The sequence below is a fragment of the Leptonychotes weddellii genome, chromosome 14 (assembly GCF_054177405.1).
Source record: "Leptonychotes weddellii isolate Sample4059 chromosome 14, ASM5417740v2, whole genome shotgun sequence".
NCBI classification, from domain to species: Eukaryota; Metazoa; Chordata; class Mammalia; order Carnivora; family Phocidae; genus Leptonychotes; species Leptonychotes weddellii.
Window position 1 is genome coordinate 11832762 of NC_138382.1, and position 12342 is coordinate 11845103.

At 41.4% G+C, this 12342-nt stretch overlaps 1 protein-coding gene across 1 annotated transcript in view; it reads right to left on the bottom strand.

Annotated features, from left to right (window-relative positions):
• CEMIP2 (cell migration inducing hyaluronidase 2) overlaps positions 1-12342 on the bottom strand; it is a 79924-nt gene that overhangs the window by 25324 nt on the left and 42258 nt on the right. The window contains exons 12-16 of the mRNA XM_081804064.1: positions 10488-10576; positions 5720-5851; positions 4365-4400; positions 3045-3200; positions 1-37 (exon numbers count right to left, since the gene is read on the bottom strand). Coding sequence (XP_081660190.1) covers positions 1-37; positions 3045-3200; positions 4365-4400; positions 5720-5851; positions 10488-10576 — 450 coding nt within the window. The remainder of the gene's footprint in view (positions 38-3044; positions 3201-4364; positions 4401-5719; positions 5852-10487; positions 10577-12342) is intronic.

Consider the following 12342-nt stretch of genomic DNA (forward strand, 5'->3'; position numbering starts at 1 on the left):
TCCGTCATAAATCTGAAAGCCTCGAATGGGGAACGTCCTGTTGAAATACAAGATTTTGTTTAATGCACATGAGCCCCTCCCTGTATCAGCACTTCACCCGCACATTTGTTTTATAAACACTACTGAATCTCCCGGACACGCTAAGCACAATTCTAGGATCCAGTGGTACCAAGATAAGATCCCTGTTCAAACGAAACATACACTGCAGTGGGAGAGGCGAAGGGAAAAACGGGTAATTTCAGATAGTAAGTGTTGTGGGGGCAGTGAGAGATGGTACTACGACAGATTGGGGGTGAGAGACATGCTGTTTGGGACAGAATGGAGGCCCCTCTGAAGACGTGACTTTTACCGCCCTGAATCAACCCAGTTAAGACCCTTTATTTGGGAACGCATACACTTTCATTTTGATTCCAAAATCTCTGGCAGGAGAACAAAAGACAAATCTGTGCTTTCACAGAGAGAACCTCCTTTCAAGCCACTAAATGATAGCAATGAGATGAAATGATACACTTAAAAGTATAAAAGTGTAAATCCTCAAGGCTTACTATGTCAAAGGGGCTGGCTGGAGTGAGAAATTCAGTTTATTCATTTTCCTCCTTTCTGTTCAAACACAAGCTCCTTAACCGACTAATCATATATCATTAATCATAATCAAGGTACAAAAACCCATAATATTCTGTATCCTTTAGGTGTCTACCCTGTTAAATTCTTTTTTTTTTTTTTAAGATTTTATTTATTTATTTGACAGAGACAGAGATAGCGAGAGCAGGACCACAAGTAGGGGGAGTGGGAGAGGAAGAAGCAGGCTTTCCCTCGAGGAGGGAGCCCGATGTGGGACTCGATCCCAGGACCCTGGGATCATGACCTGAACCGAAGGCAGACGCTTAACGACTGAGCCACCCAGGCGCCCTACCCTGTTAAATTCTTTAATGGCACTGCCGAGGATTTCTACAGCAACTTTAGTTTACAACTTGGCAGTGTTTTACAGTAAAAGCGTACATGCTAGCAAGGAAATGAAATAGTCTGGTTAAAAAATCTATGCATCTTGATATATTTCTAAGGATAGATCCCAAAATGGTTCTCTCTCATAGAAAAAGTTGTCAAGACCCAGTAAAATAAAGACTGGATCCACTGACCAATGAGGAGTCTTTGTTTTGGAAAATCCTCCTTCGCAAAGAAGCAGTAAGCATTTTGAAGTAAAACTGGAGGCCACATGATGTATACGATTGTCGAGTCAGGATTTTGCACACCTGAAACATAATACTGTAAGTCAACTATACTTCAATTAAAAAAAAAGAGGGGCGCCTGGGTGGCTCAGTCGTTCAGCATCTGCCTTCGGCTCAGGTCATGATCCCAGGGTCCTGGGATGGAGCCCCGCATCGGGCTCCCTGCTCGGCGGGAGGCCTGCTTCTCCCTCCCCCACTCCCCCTGCTTGTGTTCCCTCTCTCGCTGTGTCTCCCTCTGTCAAATAAAAAAATAAAATCTTTAAAAATAAATAAATAAATAAAAAGAGAAAAGAAAAAGAAACTGCAGGCTAACATAAAATAAAAGAATGGAGCTGGCCACCATCAAACTCCCACCATACGCCAACCAACAAGGCCATTTTTCGTTACACATCAGAAGAGACAGCTACAGCTTAACTGTGACAGGCACCGTGCTGAAGGCAAACTCACAGAATTTGAATCCCACCTCAGCCACTTTTAGTAAGCTCCTCATTTGTAAAGCAGGACAGTGACAGTACCTACCTCATTGGGCTTTGCAAGGATTAAGCGAAGAATGAAGTATTTAGGACGGGGCCTGACACATTGTCAGCGTTTAATAAATGTTAGCTATTAAAAACCCACGAAGTTTCTGTCCCGGTGGCTTCCACATAGTCTGGCCAACAGGAGTGCTACACAGAGCGTAGCTTATAATGGAATTCAAGATTTCCCAACGACAAGCACAGGGGGAGTGGGACCAAACTCACTCTTGGCCAGAAGCTAGGAAAGCCCGTTTGGCTCTCAAAGCTAGCAGCCCGTTGGGCCCATCCCCCGCAACCCGTCCTGGCCCAACAGCCACAGACGGTGCACAACTTCAAGGGAATCACCGCTTGATGAATTCTGGCAGTAGCTCTAATGTGAGACCTTTAGAACATGAGTTGTTTTTCTCACAAGGAAAATGAGGACAATTCCAAACTTCGTCTCAGAACTAAGGTATGGATTACCTAGTTAACAGTTCCCTAAAAGCTCTGAACAATCTTTCTGGGGGTAAGTACTATTTTAATGACTCTGTGATCATTTTGACAGAAAATATGCCAATAGTCTCCTCCATACAACTGAAACACTGGTAATTATATGGCCGGGGTTAGGGTTTGAGGCAGCTTTGGCTTCTACCACTCTTATTTTCTAGGACTCGTTTCAATAGGTTATTTCTTTTCCAGTGGCTATTTCTGCAAGCCACCCTCACAAATTGAGGCAAAAGTGACCTCATGTCATAGTTTACAATTTGGCCAACTTTCTGTGGCTCAAGAAAGAAGAAAACAAAAAAAGCAGCAGCTTATATAAGGCCTCACGCAAGAAATGAAAAACGAGATCGCTTCCTTCATTAAACAATTGATAATGAAATCTATAAAGCGTTTGGGCGCCTGGGTGGCTCAGTTGGTTAAGCGACTGCCTTCGGCTCAGGTCATGATCCTGGAGTCCCAGGATCGAGTCCCGCATCAGGCTCCTTGCTCGGCAGAGAGCCTGCTTCTCCCTCTGACCCTCCCCCCTCTCATGTGCTCTCTGTCTCTCTCATTCTCTCTGTCTCAAATAAATAAATAAAAATCTTTAAAAAAAAAAAAAATCTATAAAGCGTTTGATTGTTCATGCTCCAGAATTCCAGAAGATAACATACACAACGGTAATAGCAATGATACCAAAAATAGTAATAGTGGTAATTAGGTAAGGTGGGAAAAGTGTCACAGTGGGAACCAGTCCACCCAGGATTACTACAGAATCTTCCGTAAAGGGTTAGGTTTTCATTTACTGTTCAAATGTAACAGTCTGCTGCTAAGCAATCCTTACCTGTTCCGAGGCAGGGTCCGGGGCTTCTGGTCTATTCCTCCAGTACCCACATACTTGTTCTGACCACCCTGGAAGCCGTAATTCCTGCTCTCCCCAACAAAGAGAGATTCGGACACCTCTTGGCTGGAGCCTTCATCACTTGGGAAGCTTCCATCGCTGTAAAAACGAGTATAACCATTACTCTCCCCTCTCCAGGAGATTTAAATTGACCCTCAGATAAAGGCAAGCGATAGCTGGGGACCCCTGGGTGGCTCAGTCGGTTGGGCGTCTGCCTTCGGCTCGGGTCATGATCCTAGGTCCTGGGATCGAGTCCTGCGTCGGGCTCCCTGCTCAGTGGGGACCATGCTTCTCCCTCTCCCTCTGCTGTTCCCCCTGCTTGAGCTCTCTCTCTCTCTCTGACAAATAAATAAATAAAATCTTAAAAAAAAAAAAAAAAGGCAAGCTATAAGTGGAAAAGCTGAAAGTTTTCAAAACAGCCAGGAGCTTCTTCGAATACATATTATCAAGTCATCAGAAAGTCCTTCTAAACTGTGAACATACCTCATAGAAATCAATACGTGGTTTGCGGAGTAAACAAACGAAACTGCATTCAGCAGCAACAATGGATTAGTTTAGTCTCAAGCAACAGCACTGCACCCGGGAGAATGAACTTGCCCAGAAAGTAACAGTTTCGAGGGCAAGCACGTTTACGACAACAGCCCAAATAACAGCTCTCCGGAGACAAAGATGTCACATGACAAGTTCAGGTCTGAAAGATCACTGCGAAGTTAGACCAGCTTCTAGGACAGAAGTTACTTAATATGTTCCCAACTGTTATTCTTCCTCTCAAGTGTTTTCTTCTTTTTTTTTTTTTAAGATTTTATTTATTTATTTGACAGAGAGAGACACAGTGAGAGAGGGAACACAAGCAGGGGGAGAGGGAGAGGGAGAAGCAGGCTTCCCGCCGAGCAGGGAGCCCGATGCGGGGCTCGATCCCAGGACCCTGAGATCATGACCTGAGCCCAAGGCAGACGCTCAACCGACTGAGCCACCCAGGCATCCCTCACGTGTTTTCGTCTAAGCAAGAAATTTGACGGACCTGCCTTTCTATGTAATTCCAGCTATATTAACCTCCAACTTTGGTACGAATTCAATTAAGAAAAATTTATTTTTGGCCCTCTAGTGGTATCAGGAAGTGGGTGCTGTTTTGTTTTTTTTTTTTAATGCTAATATAATGATATAACATTCCTATGTCTGATCAAACAAAAACAAAAAACCCCAGGCTATTATACCTTACAGCTTTAAAATAATCACGGAAGTATTTTTAAAGTGACTACAAACCTGGCAAAGGTCAGTCCTATTCCATTATCTGCAAATCTAGAAGAGAAAAGAGAATAAAGAACACTTGATTTACCACCTCATGTGACAAGAGATAATTTCTCTCAGGATTCAAGCTTTAGGAAATGCAGAAGGTTCCAATAATGTTTACTCTCCAAAACCACAGAAAGCCGTTTCACTTCCCAGTAGTTAAAAGCACAGACCCCACAGTGAAGGCACCCGGTTCAAATCTTGGCTTTGCCGATTACTGGTTGCGTGACCCTGCGTGACCTTGCGCAAGTGACTTGAGCTGACTCTCCCTCAGTCTGCTCACCTAGAAGTTGAAGCAATAACATAACCCTCCTCATCGGATACTCAGGGGCATTAAACATCCTAATTAATCGCACCCCTTTAGGATAGCGCCTGGCACAGAGTAAGCAGGCTGCAGTGTGGGCTGTCATTGTTACTTTTATAATTATTTTGGAAAACAATCAGATCATGGTATCCTCTTTAAAATCTTCAACACTAATACCCAAGCTACTTCTACAGACTTAATACCAAATTAATTTTTTGCACGATGAAAGTCAGAGGTGACGGTAAAATGCCAGGAGCTAACATCAGTGCTAGCCAGAAAAAACATGTTTTTCTAGACTCTTGAACACCAACTCTTAGCTCAAGGTACATGAAGACTTCTCCTAAAATTATACAAATGGGAAAAAAGCGAGATGCTTACTGCTTCAAGTCATGTTAAGACATAAGTCAACAGACTTATTAAGGTGGAATTCACAACTTTTGTTTTGAATGGCAGTGGAAGAGTATCAGAAAAACTTCTGAGTTTCCAAAAGGAAAGGAAAAAAACCCAGGTAGTTTCAAAATCTTTATTTAGCTCTCTGACATAGACCATGTTTGTTCTATCAAGTTAAATCCCCAGTCTCTGCTCAATCTCATCAAAAAACTCTCATGTCACCAGACAAGTTCAGTTCCAATAAAAGCAGCAGAATTCCAAACATTTGCAGTCTGTGAGCGCGAGCATACTTCCTCAGAGCTCACCCTGTCTATTAGTAATAATAATATGATTCCAGGGGCGCCTGGCTGGCTCAGGCAGAAGAGCAGGCAACTCTTGATCTCAGGGTTGTGAGTTCGAGCCCCACGTTGAGTATGGAGATTATTAAAAATAAATAAACTTAAAAATAATAATAATACTAATAGAATTCCAGAAACTATCACTGTACTTTTAGTACACTGGGTTTTTTTTTTTAATAGCTTTAAAAAATAAATACATCAAAAATAAATAAATAAAAATAATAAAAAATAAATAAATAAATAAATTCATACATACATCGGTGTTATCAGATAATGACTTTGCAGAGAATACCTACGCTGAATTCTGAACGACAATGTCTCCCCCTCTGACCCAAGCTCCGTTGTCATTATTTTTAAAAGAAATGAGCCTGTCAATTAAAGCAGCAACACGTGGCTTTTCGGGGTCTGCATCCTGATGAGGCCTAAACCTTGGGGTTTAAAAAAAAAAAAAAAAAAGAACTTTTTAAAAAGGCACTGGAAACCAACTATTTACAATTTTAAGCTTAAGTGTCAAAAGGCAGGATTTAAATTTGACCAAAACAAACAAACAAAATCTTAAGGCACAACTCACAAATTCATTATTTGTATTTCAGATATTGAAAAAAAAATTTACGTTTACTTACGTAAGATTCCAGAGAACTACTTTCATAAATTCTTAGTTATTTTTTTAAATCAACTTATAGAATGGGATACTGCAGAACATTCTAAACATGAAAACCATTTCAAAACAAACAAAAAAACCCTCAGACCAGGAAATCTGGTATGTTTTCACAAATTCTTAAGCTACATGACACTAATATAAACATCCTGAGGGACGCCTGGGTGGCTCAGTTGGTTAAGCGACTGCCTCGGCTCAGGTCATGATCCTGGAGTCCTGGGATCGAGTCCCTCATCGGGCTCCCTGCTCGGCGGGGAGTCTGCTTCTCCCTCTGACCCTCCTCCCTCTCATGCTCTCTGTCTCTCATTCTCTCTCTCTCAAATAAATAAAATCTTTAAAAAAAAAATTTCTTTAAAACATACTGAATAAATTCATCAGATATTTCAACATACATATATGTGAACTAGAATATTATTTGAGTTGTGTGCTGGTGAAATGTTTTAGATACAGAGATAAAACTGTTCAAGATCTTAAACATGCCTAAATTTAAGACAGATTGTATTTAATTAACTTATTCATTACAGAGACTGAATTTTACCTTCTTTATTCTCTTCTTTCTAGAACACTTACAAGGACCCAAAAAAAAAAAATCCCAGGATCCCGGGGTCCTGGGATTGAGTCCCACATCTGACTCCCTGCTCAGGGTGGAGGCTGCTTCTCCCTCTCCCACTCCCCCTGCTTGTGCTCTCTCTCTCTCAAATAAATAAATAAAATCTTTAAAAAAGAAGAAGATAAAGAAAAAGCATGGGGGCAGAGGATAGAGAGCTGAGCATGTGCCAGGCAAGGATTTGATTCTTTATTCTAAATGCAGTGGGAAAAGTGGAGCATAGAGTAATAGCTGTGAGGGCCTGGGGGGAGCAGGATACAGGGAGGTGATGGCCAAAGGGTACAAAATTTTACTTATGCAAGATAAAAAATTCTATTTTTTTTTTTAGAGAGAGCACGTGCGCATGCGCCAAGGCTGGGAGGGGCAGAGGGAGAGGGAGAAAGAGAATCTCAAACAGTCTCCATGCTCAGCAAGAGCCCCACACAGGGCTCGATCTCATGACACTGAGATCATGACCTGAGCCGAAATCAAGTCAGACGCTTAACTGAGTGAGCCACCCAGGCTCACTGCTTTTAGAACATTGTGCAAAATAAATTCTAAGGATCTACCATACAGCCTGGTGCCCATAGCTAATAATCCTCTACTGTGCACTTAACATTTGCTCGGAGTGTAGATCTTAGGGTAAATGCTCTTACCACAGATACATAAAAAATATTCTTAAATTTTTAAAATGATAAAGGATATGAGAGAAAACTTTGGGAGGTGATGGTTAGGTCTATGACCTTGACGGTGGTGATGGTTTCATGGTTGTATACCTATCCCCAAACTCCCCGAATTGTATACATTAAATATGCACAGTTACATAGTAATCATACCTCAAAAAAACAGGTGGATAAATAGACAGACAGACAGATAGATGTGATGGACTGTCTTCAGAAACAGGGAAGCAAGGAAGTGATACAACTAGATTTCACTTTTTTTTTTTTTTTAAACTGGTCACTAGCTGCTACGTGGTGAAAGGATTGTAGACAATGGACCACAGGAGACCAATCTGGCAAGCGTTATATCCGCCCTTCGACTGTGTATATGACCCCTTACACTAAATAGCCCTGACCTAAGGGGTGAAAAGTCTGACTCTAGGCCATCACCCACTCTCTGGCATTGTGCTTGCTGGAAAACAGATTCGCAGTCATTACGAAATATCAAGCAAACAGAAGAGTTCTGGAAAGAAAACTATACAATGTTCTAAAAGCAGGCAAAAAAAAGAAAGTATCATAAGGCAACACTGTGCTGCCATCTTGTCTTTTCTGAAATTCCTTTTTTTTTTTTTTAAGATTTTATTCATTTATTTGACAGAGAGAGACACAGCGAGAGAGGGAACACAAGCAGAGGGAGTGGGAGAGGGAGAAGCAGGCTTCCTGCTAAGCAGGGAGCCCGATGCGGGGCTCGATCCCAGGACCCTGGGATCATGACCCGAGCCGAAGGCAGATGCTTAATGACTGAGCCACCCAGATGCCCCTTTTCTGAAATTCCTATCCATATAAATCAACTGTTGACCACTTGCTTGGATACTCTTTATTTTCAACCTCTTTCCTACTTGATGTGTAGATGATAGCTATCTTTCCCAATTTTTCATCATCCTCATTCATGAACTTTCAGCATGCTTTCCAACCTCCCTTAATTGTCCACGGCTTTAAATACTAGTTGGTTTTCATGCTCTTTCATTCCTTTGGATGAAATGTCCCAATCTCAAACCATGAGTTTTCTTGGGTTACAATTTCCCATATTTGGATGCCTGTCATTTCAGATCTTGAAGACACAAGGAAAGGCTCATCTGATTAACTGTTGAGCCAACTTCTCCTTTGTTGAACAGACTAAAAATCTTCTGGATCCCATGAGCCTGATGTTTAATTCATGGGCTGGCTTTTTACTCATTGTGTTAGAGTTTTATCATTTTTACTCATGTCTGGACTGCATGAATGCATGTGGGCATAGTCTACACATTAGTTTATACAAAATTAAATGTATACACCAGCTGCCAAATGTCTTGTTACTCATCTTCTATAATCAGTTCTTTTCAATAACAACTTCCAAATGGAGTCTAATTCCCAATATGTGTGCATTTATAAACTGGCAAGAGAAATAATAAAGAGTAGAGAAAAAACTACCATCATCATAATATCATATACACATACCCAGTAAAGAACTCAGGCCATTATGGATAAATTGTTTTATTGTCAAGTCTAATTCAGAATTCTAATGAATTCTGAAATATATATATTCTCATCCATCCACTCATACACTCACACATCACTTTTTAGGGCAGGGAAAAGAATCAACTGTGTTGTGTTTAAGGATCTTTCTGTTAATGCTAAGTAAAGTACACACTATTAGTTCTACCAGTTAAACTCTTAAAAAAGCAGGAGTGTCCTGCCAGCAAAGACTTCTTTGTTTTGCCAGTTACTATTCTCTTCTTGGTTCATCATTGGTTGTCATCTCTACGCTCCTTTTTCTTTTTTAAGCTCATCTCCTCTTTCCCTATTTCATATCTTACTTGGCTATTACGTGTCTGGTAACTTGTGTTTTATTTAAATCATGTCCGTAGTTTCCTGGCTTCTCAAATGCCATCTGAACATTGCCTGAAGATATTTCAGGCTCAACTTGACCTTTAAGGAATCCTGATGAGTAATTTTACTAACTGTACTTTGCCCAGTTTTCTCCTGACCTCATGCCTTATTACTGTGTTGGAAGAACCCTGCCTCGCACTTAAATGCACTCACCAACCCACAGTGTGGCTCTTATCTTATTCCCTCATGAACAACAGGGCCTGGTATCTTTTTCTTAAATGTCTATCAACAGAGCCTATTAAATCTAGCACCCTTTCAAAACCGGATGTCGGTCAGTCAACTTGAAGTATCAGGAAAATAACACGTATGCAGTTTCTGCTGAATAGGACTTTAAGTTGCTATCTCTTTTCCAGAAACTCTTATTTCCACTGGAGACATGTTATTTATTTTGGCTCTTATTTAGCACGGAAGAGAACTTTGTTGAAATGTTCTCCCTATTCCAACCACATTTTGCGGTTATAAAAGAGAGTAACATAGAGCCCAGCAATGATGGGACTCTGAGCCTACAGACAACTGAACCAAACTAGCTTGCTCATCAAGTTCAAGACCTTTCCCTGTGAAATACACGCAGTGCAATGCTCCATTTTGACCACTAACAATAAATTCTACATGCCTTGGTTTTCAGGAATGACACTAAAACATCTTAGCTCGTTTTTTCAAGGAATCTTGCTCTACTTTAGGCCAAATGTAGACCCTGTTTTTCACACCTCCCTCTCCTTTTTCTTTCTCATTCTGCGTCTCTCTCTAAGATCAATTTACAACTGTGAAAAAAATGGAGAAAGTACTGACTTCTTTGGCATCTCAGTAAGATTTTAAAATAAACACACCAGTCGCAGGACTTAGAACAGCAGAAAAAAATATTTTCCCAATGCCCTCCTGCAAACTTTGAGGACTTCAGTTTAAATGTGTTAGCAGAAGGGCGCGTGGGTGGCTCAGCTGGTTGAGCGTCTGCCTTTGGCTCACGTCACGATCCTGGAGTCCCAGGATCGAGCCCCGGATCCGGCCCCCTGCTCAGCGGGGAGCCTGCTTCTCCCTCTCTGCCCGCACCACCCCCTCATGCTCTCCTGTGCTCTCTCTCTGAAATAAATAAAATCTTTTAAAAAATAAATTGAATAATTAAATAAAAATAATAAATGTGTTAGTGGAGCAGAGAGCACAGTGGCTTAACTCAGGAAGTTTTGCTTTGGCAAGATATGGCTGGAGCGTGAGTGAGGTCCGACGATAAGCCCTACCTGGCACTGTTATCCAAACAGAGGTACTCCCTTGGGTCTGCTGCACTAGCGTTAGTTGTTTTGACGCCTTTGTCAATAAACAAGCCAGCCTGGAAAATATAATAATGGACCGAAATGAATATGAATCCTAAAGACTCAATCTACACATATATAAGGATTCATAAAAATCAGTTGCAGCTTCTCACATCCACCAAAAAGAGGCGAAAGGAACAAACAGCAAAGGTTTTATGAAAACAATTACTTTTCTGGATATTTTACTTAATATAATTTTACTTAGTCATTCAACAAATATTTATTTAGTGCCTACCTTATGGGAGGCACCAAGCATTATACATTAACAAGAAAGCCATTGTCTTTGCTGTTGCTGACATATAAACTAGCAGGAAGATGTGCAGTTAAATAAACAATTACAGGGCGCCTGGGTGGCTCAGTTGGTTAAGCGACTGCCTTCGGCTCAGGTCATGATCCTGGAGTCCTGGGATCGAGTCCCGCATCGGGCTCCCTGCTCGGCGGGGAGTCTGCTTCTCCCTCTCTCGTTCCCCCCTCTTGTGCTCTTTCTCTCTCTCACTCTCTCTCTCAAATAAATAAATAAAATCTTTCAAAAAAAATAAAAATTAAAAAAAATAAACAATTACAATCCAGTATGATAAGCATATGATGAAGGAAGTAGACGATGCTTTAGCAACACAGAAGAGAGGCACCACATGAGATCTTTCTCATAGGTGGGAGACACAGGGTGCAGGGGAGGTCCCCGCAAAGCAGTGACCTCCTAAAGCTGAACCAGGAAGGATGGGGAGGACACAGCCACAAAAAAGAATGGGTTGGGATGAAGGGCAGGGACTGCATGGGAAGCAGCTGAAGAGCCCAGAGGAAAGTACTCAGGGATATCGTTTGTACAAAAAGCCTGGAGGTGAGGGAGAGCATGGCACATCTGAGAAGAAAGTCTCAGATGGACTCACAGGAAATGTATGGAGGGAGGAATGGCAAGGAAGAAGGCTAAAGAGAAGCAAATGGTGGACGATGTAGAGTCGATACATTAGAATCAATTCAACGGGACTTTTAACAAAGGCAACGTAATTAACTGTATGTTAAGAAGGAATGCTCTAGCCAACAGGATGGATAATGGATTAGAAGGGGACAAAAACTGGGTAACTGGGTGATGGATATTTAAGAGGGCACTCGATGGAATGAGCACTGGGTGTTCTATGCAACTGATGAATCACTAAGTTCTACCTCTGAAATGAATAATACACTCTATGTTACTTAACTTGAATTTAAATAAATAAATAAATAATTTAAAAAAAGAAAAAAGAAAGGGACAAAAAGAGAGATAAGAGATAAGGTAAGACATGACCTCGATAATCCAGAAGAAAAATTAAGGTGACCTAGATCTGTGCCAGCCTAGTTAACGGGGGAAAATGGATAGAGCGAGACTTCTTCACGAGGTCTGATATGCTTTAGGAACTAACAAAATGTCTAAGGGTGAGGGAAAGGGAGTGATAAAGATTCGTATGTTTCTAAGTTTGGGCAATGGGGAAACCAGTGGTTTCATTCAGTGAAACAGAGCTAGGGGAATTGGTCTGAGGATAAAAATAAGGATTTTTAGTTTTGGACACATGTTACTTATATGTCCCTGAGACATCCAGATGGTACTTGGTTGGTGCTCAGACAGACGTGACTGACCTGGACTAGACACAGATTTGGGGGCATGAGCAACCACAGCAGAAGGGTCAGTGTTGCTGGACTGACGACTGATCCAAAGATGACAGGTTACTCTCAGAGGACTCCCAGGGGTCAGTTTCCCTTAGCTATAAAGTATCATTCTGGACAGTCAGCCCAAAATTAAACAAGTTAA